This window comes from Rhamphochromis longiceps, linkage group LG19, assembly GCF_057381845.1.
Source record: "Rhamphochromis longiceps isolate RC_006_pf linkage group LG19, R_longiceps_female_GT1.1, whole genome shotgun sequence".
Lineage (NCBI taxonomy): Eukaryota > Metazoa > Chordata > Actinopteri > Cichliformes > Cichlidae > Rhamphochromis > Rhamphochromis longiceps.
In genome coordinates this window covers 13,990,185-14,011,948 of record NC_140575.1, presented here as the reverse complement: position 1 = coordinate 14,011,948, position 21,764 = coordinate 13,990,185, and the positions used below count along the sequence as shown (strand labels likewise).

At 40.7% G+C, this 21,764-nt stretch overlaps 2 protein-coding genes across 2 annotated transcripts; both read right to left on the bottom strand.

Annotated features, from left to right (window-relative positions):
• Window positions 1-21: 21 nt before the first annotated feature.
• On the bottom strand, window positions 22-6,771 carry LOC146646402 (uncharacterized). Its single transcript, XM_085391765.1, has 7 exons — window positions 6,677-6,771; window positions 4,729-4,791; window positions 3,372-4,456; window positions 3,118-3,239; window positions 2,762-2,862; window positions 2,343-2,433; window positions 22-1,075 (listed from the first exon to the last, which is right to left on the bottom strand). The coding sequence occupies exons 2-7, from the start codon at window positions 4,745-4,747 to the stop codon at window positions 946-948; spliced, it is 1,548 nt and encodes a 515-aa protein (XP_085247891.1). The 5' UTR covers window positions 4,748-4,791; window positions 6,677-6,771; the 3' UTR covers window positions 22-945.
• An 8,745-nt stretch (window positions 6,772-15,516) lies between these two features.
• On the bottom strand, window positions 15,517-19,115 carry LOC146646401 (uncharacterized). Its single transcript, XM_085391327.1, has 7 exons — window positions 18,960-19,115; window positions 17,951-18,090; window positions 17,653-17,772; window positions 17,335-17,368; window positions 17,163-17,204; window positions 16,731-16,830; window positions 15,517-16,652 (listed from the first exon to the last, which is right to left on the bottom strand). The coding sequence occupies exons 1-7, from the start codon at window positions 18,988-18,990 to the stop codon at window positions 16,559-16,561; spliced, it is 561 nt and encodes a 186-aa protein (XP_085247453.1). The 5' UTR covers window positions 18,991-19,115; the 3' UTR covers window positions 15,517-16,558.
• Between the last annotated feature and the right edge of the window lie 2,649 nt (window positions 19,116-21,764).

Here is a 21,764-nt window from a genome sequence, read left to right as displayed (position 1 = left end):
TAAGAATCAGCCATGGAAAAAGAACGTTTAATGCAACAATATAACCATGTTCATAATTTTTAGTTACTGAGCAAAATCTTTAAATATTTACACCAACGCTGAGTAAATATTTCAAAGAACAGTACCTAGAAAGTGCAGATGCTTCTTTGTTACTTGGTAAGTAAAACTGACATAGTAACAAATCATCGCTACTGTAAAGTAAAAATTAAGTGCAATAAAAGACGCACAAAAACAAAAGGTCCAAAAACAAAGAGCAAAGATAGAAATTGAGTCTCATTGTTATTGGATTGGAAGTCTGTTGTCTGCTGCGTTACAACCCCAGAGAGGAGACCGATTAACAGGAACACATGTAAAACACTGGCAGCCACGAGTGCCAACCCCAGCCTCCTAGTAGATCCACCAATGGTATGCTTTTGAAAATCTTAGAGGACTTCTTTCTCTATTTGAATTTTCCAAAAGATTAAGAAAACTTCACCTCTGTCCCCGAGGTCAGTGAGATTCAACGTCACCTGAGAGTTTTAGTAAATTAACCTGTGGTATAAATTTGAAAATCCGACATCACCTCGAGTTTTCACATTCACACACTCTGGTGGTCCTGGCCGCCCACCCTCAGGGTGCTCCCATCAGGCTTTTACAGCAAAGGAGTAAAAACTAACCATATGCAGAGTAAACATGAGACAAATATGAAGTAGCAAATACCTAAAATCCAAAAATCCAAGTCAGTAATTCAAGTTTAAGACATTCTTCAGTGATTCAGACTTTCACAAAACAAAATCACTGAAAACATGCATAAGTTTTTAAATTAGGAGGAACGTGCATGCATTTGAAAGAAAAGTAAATCAAAAAGCCAGAAAGAAAACCTAAATACTCAAATATATACATATACACAAATATGTCTTGAAAGTGTAGTTTTTCCTGACGCGTCTATAAACCACAAAGCTGAGTTTACGGACACGGACTCCTTTCAAAGATCTTTGGTATCTTATCGAAGCGCTTGTGCATCAGACAGTTCTTGGCCTGCCATTCATCCAGGGTCATCAGTGCTGCTGCTGGCCCAAAGTGTCTCCAGTAATTTCTGAAAATAAGGGCAGAAGACGGCGTAACTATGAAGTTCAACATCAACAAAATGGGTGTCATGGCAGTGATTATCAGCATTCTGTTGTCTTAGGCAGGCTGCTCCCGGCGCTCCACTACATGCTGGTCTTTTAACCCTGGAGTCTTTAGTAAGTTCTTATAACACAAAATAATGATAAAAATTAAATAAAAAGAATGAATAAAATCAACAGGCAAATATGCCACACATAAATCTCATAAATAACATTAATTATTAAAAACAAGACAATAAATGTCTCCCACAGGCAATAACTGTTGCTATAAATAAGATGAGGGTAATACTTCATGACTTAATAAAGTTACTTTAAGTGCTGCTGCTTATTTCGACAGAAATTAAACCTATGAAACTTTAAACTGAGTTAACCTGGGATAAAGTACAAAAACATGAGTTTTTTGCATCACCAACTGAACACATGCAAATTCCTGCAGCAGCAGCGCTGTGTGTTTAGGCAGAAAATAGCTTTAATTAAAAACATCCGAGTATATCACACAAGTTAAATATACAGGGTTGACACTGAGGTGCCCTCTTACTGTATTTTATTTTTCCCCTCTGCAGAGGATGTGCAGATAGTACAGGTGTGCAACTACTGCAGTGTGTAGTTGCTGGAGGTTTTTAACTTTTTTTGTTCTCTGTTGTATTATTGAAGGGACTACAAAACAATACAAATTTTAATTTACAATATAAAGTGCCTTGAGATGACTGTTCTTGTGATCTGGCACTGTAAAAAATAAGTGAATTGAACTTGTGCTTTACATTGAGGGATTGTACCATGAGGCAGCCACAGGCAGGAATGATTTCCTGTGTTGTTCAGTTGTGCATTTAGGTATTCTCAGACTCTCACCAAACCTGCTCATGTGACTGGCCAGCACGTCATTGAGTGGGTTGGAGGAAGTGTCCAGCATTGTCCTCAACTTTGACTCAAAGTCTAGCTCCATCCCCACAGTTTTACTGCCCTTGCAGATCAGTTTATGGACCCTGTTGGAACCCTTCAACCTGCTGCCCCAGCATGCAAGTAAACATAACCTGCTCCTGACAAGTGTATCCATTCAGCATAATTTACTATGCTCATCCAACCAGGAAGAAAAGCCACCTTCATAACACTGAACCTGCATGAAACATCTAGTTAACCCATTAATCTTGCTTTGCATCATTCCTCAGATCTGCCAAATGATTGCTTGAAAGTGAGACTTCAACATAGTTATAAAGAACTGCAGAGAGCGCGATGTACCTGCGGGTGAGGTCAGAGGGATGCTGCCACTCGCTGCTTTTCACGCCTGCTGATACACAGCTCATCAAACTCCGGAGCTCAGTTGTGACACCTGGAGGAAACAAATGTCTTTACCCTGCATAGTTTAAGTATTTTTAGTTTGTTTCATTTGTTTGTTTTAAAATGTCTATACTACACTCCTCCACAGTACTGTAGACAGAGCTTAAAATGTAAAAAATAAGCTGTATTGTGCTGAAATTTAAAAACTGTTCTCTGGTGTTCCTTCTCAAAATCATGTTCTAATAAATCTATATAATGTGTAAATTAATGGATATTTTAAAAAGGAATGCATAACAAAACAGTAAACAGGAGAAAGGCCTGATAATTTAGATATCAGAGTGCTCCATTCTCTTTGCGCAGACACTAGGTCAGCTTCTTACCATTACTGACTCCTGGATTCTCATACATATGACTGACAACTGAATGCACATAGAGCTCCTTTTCCTGCTCCCACTGTAATTCACTGCCGAAGACCATGGATCTAAAGGAAAATAAAAACACCAAGTTCAATCTAATCTTGTCAATCATGAAATTATGAAACTATAAACACAAAGCCTGCTCAGCTAAGAAAAGATACATTAAGCTGCAAGAAAAAAAAAAAAAAAAAAAAAAACAATAAGGCAGATACAGACAACCTTGACATCACAAAGCCATGAAAAAAAAAAAAAAAAGAAAGAAAATGTGTGAGTTACAGTAACATAGCTCCCTCTAGTGGTGGCAGTGATTACTACAATACCTCTGAGAGGCGCTCTTGCCAGGCTGAAGGGTTCTGATGGGCTTTGTCGCCTCCGTCTTTGGGACAGAAACAACACTGCTGTCCGGGGTGCTTCTGTTTGAGTTCTGTACTTTGGATTTAACCTGAGAAAAAAAAAGTCAAAAGGGCAATTTGTGTAATGTCCAAGATTTACGTAAGTGATCCCCAATATTACAGTTGATATTTATATTTAAAAAGTAATCCAGGCAAATAAGATAAAGGCTGAGGTAACATACCTGTACTTTGAGGGGAAGAGTGGCTTCATAGCTGGTTTCCACAGCAGTGTCTTCTTTCTTCAGTGTGCTTTGGACAGGCTCAGTCACATTTTCCTGCACCTCCTCCAACACCTGACAGCTCTGCTCTGCTTTCAATTTGTCCGTTTCGCTGTGGCACATAGAGGATTCAAATATTGGAGGACCGATATCCCACACCCCCTCCAATTTACAACTTTCCAAACAATTAGTGTTCACGTGCTCCAAGAGAGGTTCGCAACTACTTGGGATCAGGTTGTCTACTGTGACGGTAAGGCATCCAGAGGTTGCAGTTTGTTCATGTACCCGTGGGTCAGATGAAGTTTGGGGATGATAGTCACCCTTGGCTGAGTTAGTTGTAAGCTGTTTGGAGTTCACCAACTCGGCCTCTTTATTTTCATTGATAAACGAAAGCGATATATAGCCTTTATCCTCTTCCACGTCTTTTACACTGAGACACGTTTCCCTCTTCACCTCATCTGCTGGTTCTTCTGCCACAGTGAGTCCAGCAACGGGAAACAGCCCATCTTGAAAGATTTGGCAACTGCGACTCATGTAGCCGTCTTCATCTTCCAAAAATCTTAAAGGGCTATCGGGATTGAGACACAAGATGTCATCCACGTCACAGTCAAATGTCGGTGAAGGATTTAAAACCCTCTCATGCATCAGATCTTGTGCTTTGGTCTCTTTTTCGAGAGATCCTCCTCTTTCTGTGGAAGGCCCATATTTTGCATCTTTTGAGAGCAGCTGAGAGCTCACACTTTCTTTTATTTCACTCCCAACATCTTGCGTCTTAGCTGTCAGTTCAGGATTCAATGTGGAAAAAGGGGATGCCAATTCCTGTTTCACAGGAGTGCTGTAACATTCCACAAAACACCCCAGGTCAGGGGACAAAGCCTTTGGATCAAAGGGCTTTTTTAATGGGGTCACATAACAGTCATCAGGACTGGATTCATGCAGTTTTCTTTTATTTGTGCTGTTGTTAATGATCTTAATCTTAAAATTAATAAATGGCTTAGAAAGCCGTCTCAACTGGTGTACATCAGCTTTTTGGTCACAACTGATGATCCCTGGACAGACAGAAAAAGGTTTCAACTGGTCAAATATGGGTGGACTGAGTCTTCTGAATATATTTGTGGGATATTTGTCATCTAGGTCTATTGGAAAAAGAACGGGAAAAGCACCATTTTCTTTTTTTTAGTCATTAAATAATTGTTCAAACAGAAGTTTATATCAGATTAACATCTTTTTTTTTTCTCCTTAATGCATTAATGGGCAACACTATACAACTCTTGGAAGAATATGAACTCCTGCGTGTCAACAGCATTTCCCCAAGACTCACTGTGGATTCTTTGCGCCATGTCCTTTTCTGTGCTCGTGATGAATGTGTCCTGGATTCCTATTCCTTCAGTTTAAGGGAAGAGAAAAAATGTACGCCTCTGTGTTTACATCAAGTCAAGGGCGCATGTTGAAAAGCACAGAAAATAAAGATTACACTGTTCCATGGAAATTTCTTTCATTTTTTCCTCTTTTTTTGTAAGTTCTAGGTTTTTAGAAACTCAGCAAGTTTATTCTGTTCATCTGGATGCAGCCTTTCCAGGGGGAGAAATATTTCATCACTCATCCAAGTAACTTCCTCAGTCTCAGCTGACTGCAGGCATGTCAGTATACAGCTGTACCGTTTATAAGCTTGAGGAAACCTGCAGTCAGCTGAGACTGAAGTCGCCATTTGGATAAGTGATTAAAAGCTTTTCCCACTGAATCTGGATGATGATATTTCAGGATTTCCCAAACTGAGTTACTGAACATGCATTTAAAGTTACCAAAAAGATTCAGACTTAAGTTTTAGTTTATGAATTAGCATTTTTATTGTTTTGTTTAAAAAAAAAAAAAAAAAAAAAAAAAAAGCTTTGGCTCTATGTTAATGCAGACATCATCATACTCTGCCCTGATTCATATTTAATCCATGCTTATTGAATACTGAGCAAGACACATGAAGCTCCAGTCATCCTTTGGAGAGCTTAACAAGTCCTAGCCACAAATGCCATTAGTGAGCTCTTAGATTAGTCTGTGAATGGGTGGATGACTGGATGTGTATAGAGCTTTGGAGTCCTTAGGGACTAGTAAAGCGCTATATAAATACAGGCCATTTACCATTTAGATTATTATTGAGATCATATTTTTTAAATTTATGTGCAAACAAAAAACAAAAAACAAAAAAATGGAAACACTATTGGTGTGGAGCAGGGGTGGGGGAACTCCAGGCCTCAAGGTTTTCAATATCACCCTGGGTCAGCAGACCTGAAGCCAATGATTTGTTCATTACTGGGCATGTGGAGAAGGTAAGACATGTTAAGGAGGTAATTTACCCATTTGAATCAGCCGTTTCGGATCAAGAACACATCTAAAACCTGCAGGACACCAGCCATTGAGGTCTGAAGTTCCCCACCCCTGGTGTAGAGGGAAAGCTCTACCAAGGCCCACACTGAGAAATCAAAGTCACATCAAATCATCTCATTCAGTCTTTTCACATACAATTTGGTCAAACCACAACTATGCAGATATTTTACTCCCCATTTGAATTGTATTAATAGCAATAATAAAAAAAAACTAGCTCTACCTTCATAAATATAACAATTACCAGTATTAATACAATAAAATCAAAACGATAACCTGCCAAAAAACAAACAAAAATAACAACGTGTGTACTCACTTGTGGCAAAGGACTTATTTTGACCCATTAAGGTAATAAGGCGCATTTACACTGAGTCAATCACTTTAAATTTAAAGACCAAATACCGAAAACGCTAAAATATTTCAACCTTAGAATATGACTGCATTACATAATAAAATTTCACACAGCGAATACCACCAACAAAATTAAATAAAACTAAATTATGACTTCTGTAAGTCTGAATCAATGATGTTTGTAGCTATCGCGGATGGCAGGCAAACATTTCTGACACTTCATGATTACTACACCTCGGGTGTATTTAAGGTAAGAGAACTTTTTTAATATTACTTAAAAATAGTTCCCATAAATAATGGTAGCTGATTTATAAAAGCTTAGTTTATTACATGGCTTAAAGCTAACATTAGCTATTAACACACTTAGCTGCCAAGTCCGCTACCCGTTCGAGCAACACCGAGACCCCAGAGCGGACGCCGAGAACCAGAGGAGCGGATGAGAGCGGTACGCTGCCCGTCTGAGAGACTCAGTAACGGGTTTTTTTATTTTATTTTTTTTAAAACAACTAAATTTAACGGCTTTAATATCAAACCAAACTCACCCGCTGAAGCTCTCACCTCCCGCCCTACTTCCTTCCTTCACTCCCGCGTGCAGGTGTTTAACAGGCGACAGGGAACAGTCGACCTTAATGGGTTGGCGGACTGTTCAGTTCAAACTTCCGGTTGCAAGAATTTAAACTTTCTTCAAATAACTTTAACTTTATTTATGTTTTTAAAATGTGTTAATTACTTATATTTATTTTTTGATTTAAAAACTTTAATAATGAATTAATTAATATTTTAATTACAATTATAATAATAATTAGACCTTTATTCTGTGACATTGCCAGGGGAAATTTGGGACATGTCCTTATTTAGGTTCTAGCTTGCATTTATTTTGGGGTTTGGGATTACAAAGCTTATGATACTGGAATTAATTTAGATGTACCTCTATCTACATAGTGCCCATGTACATTATGTGTACAGTTTCTTTCTAATATGACTGTTTTGCAGGTTCTGCAGCTGTGCTCCTGGTTGGACTATGTTTGACTCTCGCTGTTTAATTTTCTACCACCAAACAAAAGTATCTCACAAAACATAATGAAATGCTAAATGGATGCTAAAAGAGTCAGTCAAGCATAATTTCATCAAACAAAAGCCAAGGCCCCAAATGCAGGCCTAGAAAGCAGTCTGCAACCATCTGTCAACCACTAAGGAATAATCTGTAGTCCCTGTTAAACTGCTGGTGAGTGGTTGCTGATGGTTGATGGCAGTTGCTGTAGAAATGATTCCTAAATCAATGGTTAGTGAATGGCTGCCAGTCAATTAGTGGCAAGTCAAAGAAGTATATGAGGTGAAGATGTGAAAAGTGTTACACAATTTGGAAACTTTCCCAGCCCCCACAGAAGGACCAGGATTTTCAAACCTCAGGACAAATTCCAGAGTGTGATTTCACAGAACAGTATTGGCTGCTCTTGGAGGGAATCGTGAGCAGAAAATATAAGCGATCACTATCATCAAAATTATACTAAAAAGCAAAAAGCTTTACTTCTATTGTACTGCTGATTTACCTGCAGACAAGAAGAAAATCCATCTTTACCCATGAATAAACATTTTTCCTTTGGAAAAACTTCAAGCAGTTCAATCAGTGAATGCAGTGACATTCATCATGTCTGGTCCTCGAATCCAGCATTTTTGTGTTAACCTTCTTTAACAAAAATAAAAATCTTTTGTTTTCATACTTGTCTGCTTACTATGAGAAACTTGATATTCTTTGTGATATTCAAAGTTAAACAGCATGAATCATTTTGAGTCACTGGATTAACATCACATTACATCTTTACAGTTTGCTTTTCAGTCAGGTGTTGAGTCTGTGTTGGTGCGTGGCAGATTCAGACGTTTGATGAACAAACAGAGAGAAAGCAGCATGACCTGTGGCTGTATACTACCCACACAACATAATTGTGTGAATATAAAACCTGGAAAGTACTGATCTGCTCATGTGCGACAGACGATTACTTCCTGTTTATGCCCCACTGGTTGAGACACATCACACCCTCTTCACCTTACTTACAACAGATTTTATGCAATCACCCAATCATCACCCAGACTGATGTCTGACGTCTACACTGGGGTTACTCTATAGTTCAGTCACATTGACTCACTGTGCGAGTTAAAGAAATAAAACAAAAAACAAAACATTAAATGGCAGAATTTGTTTTTTAATTGTTAGTAACAGAAAACATTTGGTCACTATTTACTGTTTTAAAATTACAGGATCAAATTGCCAGCGAGTTTTCTGTAATTTTATGAATCTATACATTAAAGTTTAAGCCAAGAGAGTCATACATGTGGTACAGTGCAAGTACAAAGAGTTCTCCTTTGGCTTTTGTTTTTGATTAGGGTGTAAGTGTGGCAGCAAAATGTGAGCAAAAACTCACATGACTGACTTTGATGTAAGTGGTGCCCCATCTGGGAAATCAGACTGTTTCATGTGATACAAGCTGCTACTGTGCAGCACACAACTGCTGTGCATATGATGCCTGACAGGATCTATGCTAATGCACAAATCTATGGTGTGCCCTATAATGTACACAGAGAGCTTCACCTCTAAGCTGTTGTGTTTGATTATGTGTGATGAGCAGTGTGCTCGGAGCCATTGTTTACTATCAGGCTGAGAGTGCTCTAATGTAATGTAATTGCATCACCAAGGCTCCTTCTGTTTGTCATTACTTCCTCTTTGTTTTCTGGGAAACCAGTCACGCCACAAATGTTTATACACTCTCTCTGTTACTCATAGTATTAGTAACTTTTTGTGCAGCTTAATCTCATGACTTAAACTCCTCCTGACTTAGTGAAGAATGTGAGTGAATAATTTCATAGCAGTGCAACTTTCTGCTGGGTGGATGTTATGGATGTTATTTTAAGCTGTTCATCAAGCCCTCAACCCCTTGAATTTCAAAAGTCCAAATGATTCTTAAACTGAAATGAAAGCAACTCAGGAGGGTTCAAAGAAGACAACAAAGAGCTGAAGGTGCTAAGAACGGTTCCCAGAAGCCTTACCTTTAAACCAGCTTGTGGTCTGAATGGTTTTGTGGTCTGACCTACAGTAAACCTACTTAATCTTACTGGAAATTTTACACATGCATTGTTTGCCATACATGGACACATCAACTCACAAGGCTCGACTTCTGAGAAACCCTTTGGTGGTAAATCACGCTGTGGTGACTGAAGATGATGCAGATGAGGTTAATTCAACTTGGAAGGATTAAATAGGGCTAAATACTAAAATTCAGATCCCGTGTGTGAGAGAGAGCTGGTTGATGAGCTAATTAATTCTTGTGGTGGCGGAAGAAACCAGAGCTCTGGGAGAAAGGACAGGAAGAGCAAAATAATCAAGTCAATCAAATCAAGTCAAGTAAGCAAATAATCACGCCGTAATGTTCTTCTGAGAAATCTCAGATCTTGTGTTCAGGTGGATGCTACACATCTAGACCCTCCTTCCATCCCTGAATTGCCACAGTGCAAACCAGTGAGAGTGGACGCCATGCAGGACAGAAAGAGTCCAGGAGCGCTGGAGAAGAAGCGCAAAGCACCTAAAGTGCCAGCTCTCCAAAATCCCCCCCACTGGAACCTATTCTTCCACAAACTACACCTAAAACATCCATCCATCTATCCACTTAACTGCTTGTCCAGCTCAGGTTTGCAGGGTAAGCTGCAGCTTATTCCAGCGATGGGCCCTCAAATTGGGGTGTCAAACTTAATTTGCTTCCTTTTATATTCCCAAATGGGCCAGTAAAACCACTACATACGGTAATGACATATACTGAAGAAAGATTATTCCCCTTTTTTAGTGTATATTAAAGTGGATTAAAAAAAATCTTCCATTTAATAAACCTTTTATCAAACAGATAAAACAGACTTCTTAAGAAAAGTCAGTCAGTGTCTCAACAAACATGCATAAAATATGGATGAATGGTTAATAAAAACACTGGCTTTTGTCTTTCTGTAAGAAATAAACATTTAAGGACTCAGAAGAAAAGTCCTCCACCCTTTAGACTCATAACTTTTATCTTGTCTGGATGTCTGGAGGCATCATATTGTATTGTCAGGTATGGCTTGTGCATGAACTCTAATAGGCTGAGATCCCAAACATCTCTGCATTAGCTGCATATCCCAGAAGGAGAAGGAAGGAGGCCCACTTCCCCCCACTGACAACGCCCCGTAGCACCACCGAGCCCGAGGCAGCACCCACATTTCCCCTCACTAAAACACTTTTTTGTACAGTGATGCATGAAGAGCAGAATTTCCAGACAGCACAGCTGCCGTTTCCTAAACAGAGCAAAAGCTAAACAATACTGACAACAGTTGACGTGGTGAAAGTGAGATGGTGAGATCAACGATGCTGGAAACAATGTGAAAGGGAAAGAAGGAAGTTCTGGAAGTTCAGAGGAAATTTCACCTGCTATGTTTTTTGTTTATAGAACAAATCCACAGGAAACCTCATACCCCATGTAAGGCTTACATACAAAGAAAACACAAGGCTCTGTTTTTTCCTCCATTTTGATGGAGCTGATCTGAGGTGACTCTGGGCCTGGAGGTTGGAGACCCCTGTGTTAACCTAACAAACACGGCTTTGGATGCTATACAAAAAAAACAAACACGGCCAGCATGTGTTCAACTGCTTATTAATGCAAATAAAGATGCTAATGTGTGTAGACATGGTCAACACAACCTGTATATATCTATACCTATTAAAGTGGCCAGTGAGTTTATATACACACTATAAATGTGTATATACACCCAGTGATGTATCAGCAAAAAAGCAATGATGTGATGTCACAGGGCTTTACTTCCTGTACATGACCCATTGGCAGAAACACATAGTTTACAAACATGTAGATGATTATCAGACAATCAGAATCAGAATCAGAAACTTTATTGTCATTGTCATGAGAACAACGAAATTAAGAATGGTCCCCGATCATTGCATCATCCCTAGCAATATCAAAATATAAATAAAACAATAAAATTCAATAAATAAAATAGATAGAATACTTAAAATACTAATAAGATATAACAGTAAAACATTCACATACATTCCCACACACATGCTTCAGACCGTGCATAGATTAACACAAGAGTGGCGTGATGGACATTTTTTTGTAGTATTCAGATGTGTTATTGCAGTTGGATAACAGCTGTGTTTGAGTCTATTAGTCCTTGCTCTGATTGCCCTGTACCGTCTGCCTGAGGGCAACAGTTCGAACAGGGAGTGGCCAGGATGTGAGGTGTCTTTTATGATGTTTTGGGCCTTTTTAAAACAGTGGGCGTTGTGTAGAACTTCCAGTGTGGGGAGAGGGCAGCCAGTGATCTTTTGGGCGGTGTTAATGATCCCTTGGAGTGCTTTCCTCTGAGCCCCTGTGCAGCTAGTGTACCAGATGCATATGCAGTAAGTTAGAACACTCTCAATGGTGGCTCTGTAGAAGGACACCAGCAGTCTCTGTGTGATGTTATTCCTCCTGAGAATTCTCAGGAAGTACAGTCTCTGTTGGGCCTTTTTCAGCAGCTCGGAGGTGTTCACACTCCAGGAAAGGTTCTCCTCTATATTGACTCCCAGGAAGCGGAAGCTTGCCACCCTTTCTACACAGTCCCCATTTATGAATAGTGGTTGGATCTCTGCCTTTTTCCTTCTGAAGTCTATTATGAGTTCTTTGGTTTTTGAAGTGTTGAGGAGGAGGTTATTGGCCTTACACCATGACGTCAGCTGCTCCACCTCGTCTCTGTACGTAGACTCGTCTCCCTTGGAAATGAGCCCCACCACTGTGGTGTCATCTGCAAATTTCACAAAGATGTTGCTGTGGTGGCGAGGAGTGCAGTCGTGTGTGTAGAGAGAGTAGAGCAGTGGACTGAGCACACAGCCCTGGGGTGAGCCAGTGCTGAGACTCAGGGCTGAAGATGTGTGATGGCCAACTCTGACTCTCTGTCTACGGCCCGAGAGGAAGCTATTGATCCACATGCAGGTGCTGTATGGAAGCCCCAGGTCTTGTAGCTTGGCCACCAGTTTGTGTGGAAGGATGGTGTTAAAAGCTGAGCAGTAATCCACGAAGAGCATCCGCACATAGCTACCATGCTCTTCCAGGTGAGTTAATGCAGCATGGAGTGCTGTGGCTACAGCGTCTTCCGTGGATCGGTTTGCTCTGTAGGCAAACTGGTGTGGATCCAGGCTGCGGGGCAGGGCTGCTGTGATGTGTCTGCGGACCAGCTTCTCAAAGCATTTCATTACCACTGGGGTGAGTGCCACCGGTCTGTAGTCATTCAGGCCGGTGATGTGGGGTTTCTTAGGCAAGGGGACTATGGTGGAGGACTTCAGGCAGAGTGGGACAGTCGCCTGTGCGAGGGATTTGTTGAAAATCCTGGTGAAGATCCCAGCCAGCTGTCCTGCACAATCCCTCAATATTCGACCTGGCACACCATCAGGACCCGCCGCCTTCCTCGGGTTAACAGCCTGCAGCATGCGCCTCACCTCGTGCTCTTCCAGGGTGAGGGTGGTGCTGCTATGGGTGGCGTGTTGCTGCTGTGGCTCCAATACCTCCGGTACCCTGGTCTCAAAGCGGGCAAAGAAGATATTCAGCTCCTCTGCCAGCTCCAGGTCACCGTCCGCAGCTCCGAGATTGATCTTATAGTTGGTTAGGTGCTGGATGCCTTGCCACACCTGCCGGCTGGTATTACTCTTCAAATGGTCCTCGATCCTCCTCCTATAGTCCCCCTTTGCCTCTCTGATGCCTCTCTTCAGGTTGGATCGGGCTGTGGTGTAGTAATCCCTGTTGCCAGACCTGAACGCAATGTTCCTCTCCTTCAGCAGCTGCCAAGGATCCTATATCATCACAAGTTTATAAACATTCATGGCAGTAAATGTAAAGCAATGACAACAAAAATGATTAAATAAGAGTATTATTGTTGTTATTATTGGCATCATCATCCTCAATAATAATAATAACAACTAGAAAGAAAGCTTTCAAGTGCATCACAAAAACAAGATGTTATCAGAAAACTGAATGTACTTGCTGACAGATGTTTAGTTCAGATTCTTTTGTCAGCAATTGTGATTTGGACAGACCCCTGCTGTCATTTCACAGTTACTGGGATCTTTCTATTTTTAGAAGCGTCACCAATTCCCGTAATAAGCTTTAAAAGGTTAAAAGAGTTCATTTACGGTACCCTGTGCAACAACAGTCGATACATAGTCACCCAATCACCACCTAGACTCAGCTCAGCTCATGAAACCATATATGGCTTAAGATTGGCTTTGGCGTTTCTATTGTTCTGTCAGGAAAAAAAAAAAGAGTGTGTGAGTAGCACACGAGAGCTGGCTGCGACACAAACACAAAAACACAACACTGTAAATCACCCTGGGTGAGAACGAGCCAGGCAGTGGGTCCAACGTGTAAAACCGCAAAACAGGAGGGCAACTGCAATAAGAGGGAACAGAGAGTTTAAAGAGTCTGAAAGAATAGAGTCGTCTTACTGAAAAGCAATTTCTGTTTTTGAGTTGGTGTACAGGGGTGTAGCTCTGCTGCCATTTACGGGAAATTCCCAGCTAATGTAATATCTGGCAAGAAGCCATAAAACATGACTTTGCAGGTGCACCATCTGAAAGTTTTGAGCCAATACTTTGACGTTTGCAACCACCCAGACTCTTATTAAGAATAGGATCCATGCTGACATCTTGGCAGCATAGTTTATACTGCGCTGCAAAGCTTCACAGTTAAATCACCATATTACTCAGATTACTCAGATTGCGCCGGGCTATTTGCTTTTCATTGTGTGAAACAGATTACACCACATGTTTCACTTGTATTCTTAGATATAACCTGCTGGCTCAGATTCAGAACAGCTACAATAACAACAGCAGGGCTTGTTGTGGGTAGTTGATACGCCTTAATTGTAGCAGTGTTTCCTAGAGCCCGAGACACTAAGAGAATTTCCCCAGAGGCCTCCACCTTTCAATCAGCCACACCTCAAAGGTGCACTGCTACAACCCCCATGCCCAATCAGTCTGCACAGTATGAGCACAGCTCCCCAAACAGCCTTAAAAGATTAACAGTTTCACTTCTTGCAGATCACCAAATAATCATACGTCACATTACTTCAGAGGTGTCCTAGAGAAGCCTTAACAGTGGAATTCAGTGGGGAAATTAATGAGGAGAAACTGTTGGTCTAAATACATAAAGGAGTCTGCAAACAAGTACATTTTCCAGTCTAGTTATCACAATAACATATCTCACTGGGATTTCCCCACATGCATTATTTGCTTTATCACACACGGACACAAGAAAGTGCACTTATTATGAAATCATAAACCTCAGACTGGACTTCTCAGAACTCATGTATATTTTGATAAATCACATGACCCTTGTTGTGATACCAACCATAGATACAGTTTCCAGGAAGGGCATAAACACAGAATAGTCATGTCTGGTTTCAGAAACCATTTTCATGTTGTGGTGAATATTAATATGTCAACATGGCAAAAGTTTTAAACCAGACACTGCTCAGGTGCTCTTTAGCGACAGTTCTCCAGGATATCTGAAGCTTATCTTTGGCTGTGGGCTGCTTTTTCACCCATTTTCAGTCCGTGAAGGAATGTTTTTCTGCTTATTAAGCATCTTGACACTGACCTAGCGATGCGTCTATACATAACAAACATTTGAGCAAAGAACCCAATTTAAACTTGGACTGGTGTAAAATTACATTTTTGCACCAACAGGTTGCTTCCCAAAGAGATGTTAGCTGGAAAATGTAAAGGAAGTGAACACATGGGGTACAAAAGAAGTGGAAAAATAAAAACACTGTGAAAGTCATGATGATTTTTGAGCCTCTGGGGCAGATAAAAAGAAGCACAACCCCTTTGATGTTTCACACAATGTGAATCCAGAGTTTGTCCTTTATCCTGTCAGTGCTGATGGCAGACTTCACATGACACTTCCAGAGGTAATAATCTGGTAACTATATTGATTTTAATGTTGTGACTGACTAGTTTAAATAATGCTTGAGCCCCGGGATAATTTGTAAATCTGTAAAGCATGCAGTATGGATTACCTAAGTACAGTTTATTTACCTTTTTTACACCCAGTCAGTAACAAATAAAGTCAGAGAACAAGACTCAACCTTTGTATTTGAATGTCTGCAGAGGCACAAGAGCAGTGTCGGGTTACAGTGGAGTTAGTGCCTGAGCTCCTCCAGACTGCTATAACACAAAGGACCTGCTGCTCACGCCACCTCAGCTGCCCACCTCCGCCAGCCTTCACTGGATGCTAAGGTGTCACCAGATATGATGTTAAAAAAAAAAAAAAAGAAACAAAGCAAAGAAACAAAATCAACTCAGGTTTTTAATCAGCAGTTTTTAATCCATTTTCAGCATAATAGGGGAACATAAAGCAAAAAAACAGAGCAAGAAGGATAATCTGGGACAAAAACACTCACAGTGACTGGCCATGCAGGTACAGAGTACACATTACAGGAGGAATCCTTTAAATTAATGACATATACGTTATATAATAAGAAAACAGTACAAATAAGTAAGCAAAAATAAAGAAACATCCACATTAGAAAAATATTTGCAGCATTTAGATAATAAGCTATTTATAGTGTTGTATGCATATGTACTATGTGCTGTAATGCTATAGGACACTGAAAGTGCACGCCCTGGTGCTGCATTACGAGTCTCCGAGCTTCCACAGCTGGTTTACATCATTAACACTAACATGGGGGATCTGGCTGGAAGTAGGGGGGATCATTGTTATTATATTATATTATATTATATTATATTATATTATATTATATTATATTATATTATATTATATTATATTATTAGCATTATTGCAGCAAAGAGTCTGAGAGCTTCCACAGCTCATAGCGCTTTGAGTACTCCAGGAGAGTAGAAAGGCGCTATATAAGAATCAGTCCATTAACAATTTCCCAGAGAACTTTTCACCTGTGCACCAATCGCTCACAGCTAGTGGAATTACAATCAACACTGGGATCAACGCTGTAACAGGATACAGTTTCTAACACTGAGCTGAGGTTTGTCTGTGTGGGAAGAAATCAATGACCTTTCATCAGTCACAGCGTTTTTTAGCATTGATGAGGCCACAGAAGAGCCTCAAACTACTGTTGCCATTTTGCTTTCATACAAATAAAATTGAATTGAACAGTGTGGAAGGAGGAACTCTTATGTTAGAGTTTGGCACATCAAGCCTCTAATATCCTGTAACATGGATTTCATTCTGTAACTGTCTTGTCCCAAAAAGCCGCCCGGCAAAATACAGAAAAGCAAACCCGCAGAGATGATATATTAATGCAAGCATACTGCTACTTAAGTAATGCAGGGGAAAGGACGGAGAAAGCATGGCTATAGATTTATCGTGCACCGAGAAGCTGCTCTATCCTCCTCCTGTCTCCACATCAGCTTTTGCTTGCGGAGCCTTCTTAAACATCACACGAGGGTAGATGCCTCCAGTCTGGCCACAGCATTTACTATCAAAGACAGAGCATTAGTTAGACCATATTGGATGAGCATGTCATTAAATACAGCTGTTACAGTCAGATAAATACCTCCAAAGTCTATATTTGTAGCACAGGAAGCACACGAGGCCGAGCACCAGCAGGACAATGAAAGCTACTACAATGACACCGATCTGGGAAGGAGGCATTCCTGAAAAGACAAACAGCCAACAACATCTAACATCATCTCAAAAGGTCAAGTAGTTTGTTCAAAGGTACAAAAACAGGCATTTTCTCAGAGCTTAATACCAGTCTTGAGAAATCTGCATGCAGTTGCACTACAGTCATAATAACGCCACAAATAAATGCTGTAACGCTCCACAGCAAGGCCATTTCTTGTAAATATCCATGATGCTAGGATTTCCATGTAAACATCAAGTATCAAAATTACCAAACATTCTTCTAACTTAACCCCGCTGTATTGTCTCTAATAGAGATCCAGAGACTTTGGACTATATAAAAAAAATGATATTTTTATTTCACCTTTGTCTCCTATTGTTTCTTCTTTTTCTGGCAGGCAGGTGACTGTAAAAGAATATTAGATGTTCACATTAGACTTAAAAGATGGAGGAAAAACATGACAGAATGCAAATAAGAGAAGGAGATATTCAGAATAATGCTCGTCAAACGTGTTCAGTCTGTTAGTGATACTCACCAGTGCAGCTGGCCATATAGTCCTTTGGTGTCCCCTATGAAGAAAAAAATAAAGACACCGGGATAATGATTAAATGTTTTCTGGGGGTTGGCAGAACAGCGTGTTCAAATTATTAATTTGAACACGCTGTTCACACTAAGTAACAACACGCTGTTACTTAGAATACAACAATAAAAGTATTAATTTGAAATTAATACTTTTATTGTTGTATTCTAAGTATTTCAGCATGTTTATATTTCTGCTGTTAACTAAACCTCCCCCATCAAAACTAGAGTTTCTAATTATGCTGACCACTGTTGGCCATGGAAACAGTGATACCTCAGTCACGCAGGTTCCACTGAAGATCATGTTGCCGATGCATTTGGAAGAGACAAGTTTGCCAAATCTGCTCATCGTCACCGGCTCCATTTTATTAACGTGAGTTGCAACCACGGTTTGCTGAAACACAAACCCTCCACATTCTATCACAACAAGCCAGGCTGCACGTAAATAAAGTACAACCCCATGTAACCTGCATTTTCATACATATTGATGGAAGCGCTAATGTGAAGTTAAGACTTGGTAGTAACTGTTACACATCAGAATACGTGAAGCTGCTCTGGTACGGTTTACTTACAGATGCGTTGGACCAGGTGAATGTGCAGCTGGAATCACTTGGACCCTGAGCATAAGACAGATCTGGGATGTTATATGTTGTCTCATGATCACGCTGAGTGACGTTGCACTTGTGTGCACCACCAAGATGAAGTAAAATACCTGACAACAAAAAGTGTTTTAAAGTTAAAATAAAAATATAATTGTGCACGTGAAAATGGATTATTTTCTTTTTCATGAATCTCTGGAGGTTCGACGTTTACAGACAATACCTGAAGTTTAGACACAACGAACTTCAGAACTAACAGAATAACTTTGCAGATTACAACATTGACATTAATCAGATTAACACACTATGCTCTGCGCTCCTTTCCGGGTGTGGGTGAGTGGTTGGGTGTTAAACCGTGGCTCAGGGGGTTGGGACTCGCATCTGTAACTGGAAGGTCGCCGGTTCGATCCCTGGGCTCTCTGTCCTGGTCGTTGTGTCCGTGGGCAAGACACTTTACCCTGCTTGCCTACTGGTGTTGGCCAGAGGGGCCGATGGCGCGATATGGCAGCCTCGCTTCTGTCAGTCTGCCCCAGGGCAGCTGTGGCTACAACCGTAGCTGCCTCCATCAGTGTGTGAATGTGAGAGTGAATGAATAGTGGTATTGTAAAGCGCTTTGGGTACCTTGAAAAGCGCTATATAAATCCAATCCATTATTATTATTAAAGATCCCTCGCGTGCCATGACTTTAAACTCCTCACGTGTCTCGGAGACTTTGTGAGATTTTAGCCACGGAAATGAAAACCACAAAGAAACAACTAAAACTTCAGGAAGGGCTCGCATGAATATTTACTGCCGATTACTCGAACGCGTTTACAGGCTAAAAGTTTTGACGTGCCGGTGACACAAACCGGAATAAAACAGCTGAGTAGGTGCGCGGATTACTGATAAACACATAAACACAATTTCCTCTCTGCCCTACAGGTTACAGTGTTTGTTTGTTTCCAGTCAACCCTTTAACAAATAATCTGATGAAGTTACTCACTTATCCCCATGGCTGCCGACACCATCCCCATCTTGAACGTGTTCTGCTTTGCCAGCTGACTGCAGGTGTATTTCCCGTTTATGCGTGAGGGAGCAGGAGGGGTAGGTGGCGTGTAATTCCAGAATAACCAAACCAGCTTGTACACCCCTCCCACATCTCATATCATAATAATGAAAGAAAAGTGTTTACTGTCATTAACCACGAAACATTGTTTAGCTTTCTCGATTTAATGTACTCGGCAAGCAAAGGATATCCTGCACCTGCCCCACCCCCATAGATGTGACACTTGGTTGCGTCCTAACCGCGCCTTTTCTTTTCTTTGAATAGCCAAAGCAAGAAAGTAAAGCCTGAGCAACAGGCTACTGTCTATGGAAAATAACTTTCCAGGTCAATCCTGGGGACACCACCTGTTGTCTCACATGTCAAAAAAGTTGTTACTACAAAACTGACCCGGGTATAATCAAGTCCGACTGAGGGCGTAATTGACCTGTAATTAAATGGAATTTGAAATTACAATGTAATTATATTTACTTACACATCCTTAAAGGTATAGGCATACTAAGGGGGGTAACAAGTCAGATTTTTAAAGGAAACAAAGACATAATTATACTGTGTAAGTACAATGTCATGGTAACTTTGGTAAGTATTATATGGTAATATATTATATTATATGGTACCTATTCCCCCATCTTACATAATAAGTCCATATCCAGTGCATGACAGTGTACTATTATTTCGTTGTACATTCTTGTATAATGATGATAAAGTATCTTATCTTTCTTAAGTACGTGGTCCTTTTTGTTATGCGGCACTTTTTTTCTTTTTTTTTTTCACATGGCCTTCATGCATTCCTGTTTCCATCTGGGGCCTCTGTCTTCCAGTGCTTAGCTAGCTTCCTTTTAAGAGGTCTTTAGACAGCTGATAGGCCACCTGTGGACACACCCATGCCTCAGCAGGTGATCACTGTCAGCTAATTGTCCCATGCCCAGCCATTCCACAGTGGATTAAAACAATGTCAAATAACACACTAAAAACATGCAATACAAACAGAATAAAATCATGCAAATAAAAACTACACTTATAAATAAGCATTAAAAATCAGAATAAAACCAATATAAAAGATAAATAGAAATTTCCACTGTGTGACATTTATATATGTGTATGTGTGTATATATGCTATATTTATTCTTATATTTGTACTCCGTCATTCCCCTTTATTTGGTGTTCCAACTCTGTAACATGCAACTTCTGTTTGTGCTGTGCTACTGGAAACTGAATTTCCCAGAGGAACCCACCTGAGGGATTAATAAAGTTTTATCTAACCTAATCTAATCTTCTGGAAGAAGATGGACTCAGTGGGCTCGGGTCCCATTAAACGCGTTCTGTCTATGTGAACTTTGCAGGAGGCCCAGTTAAACCGTGATGAGCAAATTCTGCCCCATGTTTCCAGAGAACAGGCCTCCACTGTGCAACAAATTTGTGCATTAAAAGATATGTTGGATCCCTCAGAAATGAGAAGTCTCTAATCAGCCATCTTTTCCCTCTTTATCTACAAGTGCTTCTTTGATCTGTGCTGTCCACGCACCTCCTCCACCTCCCGAGCATCCGGAGCGCCCGCTTCCTTCGCCCAAAACGTTTACGGGTAAATCAGATGTGCCTTGATTTTCCACCAACAAAGTATAACTTATTAGACAGACAATGCTAAGAGTGCTTTCATGGTTCTGCTCTCACGGAGGAGAGCTTTAAAGTGGGCACAGGTGGTTTCAAAACTAACCTGAATCTGTTTTGAGGGGTTTATCCGCAAATTCAAGAATCTTTTTGACAAAGGATCCAACTGTGACGTGGCGGTGTATAAGATGTTTCACCTGAAGCAAGGTAGGAGGAGTGTGGCCAGTTTTTCTATAGACTTTGGGATTTTGTTTGACAAAGCCGGACCGAAGAAGAAGAAAACTTAAGATAGGAGCTGGCTGCCAAGGATCTCCGTAATTCACTTTATGCTCTTGTTTCCATGTGTATCTGGTCGGATAACCATGTGGGTGAATATGCATATAAGAAGTGTCTTGATGCATGCTGATGCAAGATGGAAATCTTCTTCTTGAGGTTGTGTTTTCAGTGGAAGAAATTTGTTCAGAGAAACAAAGTATCCTGGCTGAGTGACGAAAGGTTTCTCCCAGTGAACAACTACAACTCCCTCACCCCTTTGGAGGGCTCTCCTCCATGTGGTGAGGAGCCTAGCCGGGGGAGAGGTGAGTCTGAATACAACGAGAAACAGCCTGTGCACCTCTCACCTTCTGAAGAAGGGACGTTTTGTTGGCACCTGCCCTGTGCGAACAAAAGATCGGGTGTAAGTGTGGGGAGACTGGCAGGCAAGATGAATGATAACTCCTCCCCACCCAGACTCATGGTTTCAGCCAAATTCATCATTAATGCTCTCACTCACTGTTTGAAAACCTTAAGAGACTCCTAGGCTGAACAGAGCTTTATTGATCAAGTGCTAGCAAAAGAGCTTAACATCCCACTTGTCACCCTTCCTGAACAGGGACAAGTTTCTGCTTTGAATGGTCCCCATTTCCTGGATATCACACATCACACTCAGTCCATGTCATTGTCCCTGTCTGGTGAAAATGTGGAAAGATTAGTTAGTTCATGTTTGATGCACGAAGCACCCTGGTTGAGCACACACAATCCAAATATAGACTGGGCAAAACTGTGTAAGAACCACAGATCTCTCTGTTCCAGTTTAACCCGGTCATTTCTGGTCGAGTTACCTGATCTGTCCTCAGTCCCTTTTCTGTATCACGAACT

Excerpts from the sequence above, each read along its gene's own strand:
- LOC146646402 (XM_085391765.1), bottom strand. Across the intron at positions 2,863-3,117 it reads GGCAAGAGCGCCTCTCAGAG|ATCCATGGTCTTCGGCAGTG; the intron begins GTATTGTAGTAA and ends ATTTTCCTTTAG. Across the intron at positions 1,076-2,342 it reads CCCTCTGACCTCACCCGCAG|AAATTACTGGAGACACTTTG; the intron begins GTACATCGCGCT and ends CCTTATTTTCAG.
- LOC146646401 (XM_085391327.1), bottom strand. The coding sequence starts at position 18,990 with ATGGGGATGGTGTCGGCAGCCATGGGGATAA. Across the intron at positions 17,205-17,334 it reads CTATATGGCCAGCTGCACTG|TCACCTGCCTGCCAGAAAAA; the intron begins GTGAGTATCACT and ends ATTCTTTTACAG. Across the intron at positions 16,653-16,730 it reads TACAAATATAGACTTTGGAG|TAAATGCTGTGGCCAGACTG; the intron begins GTATTTATCTGA and ends TGTCTTTGATAG.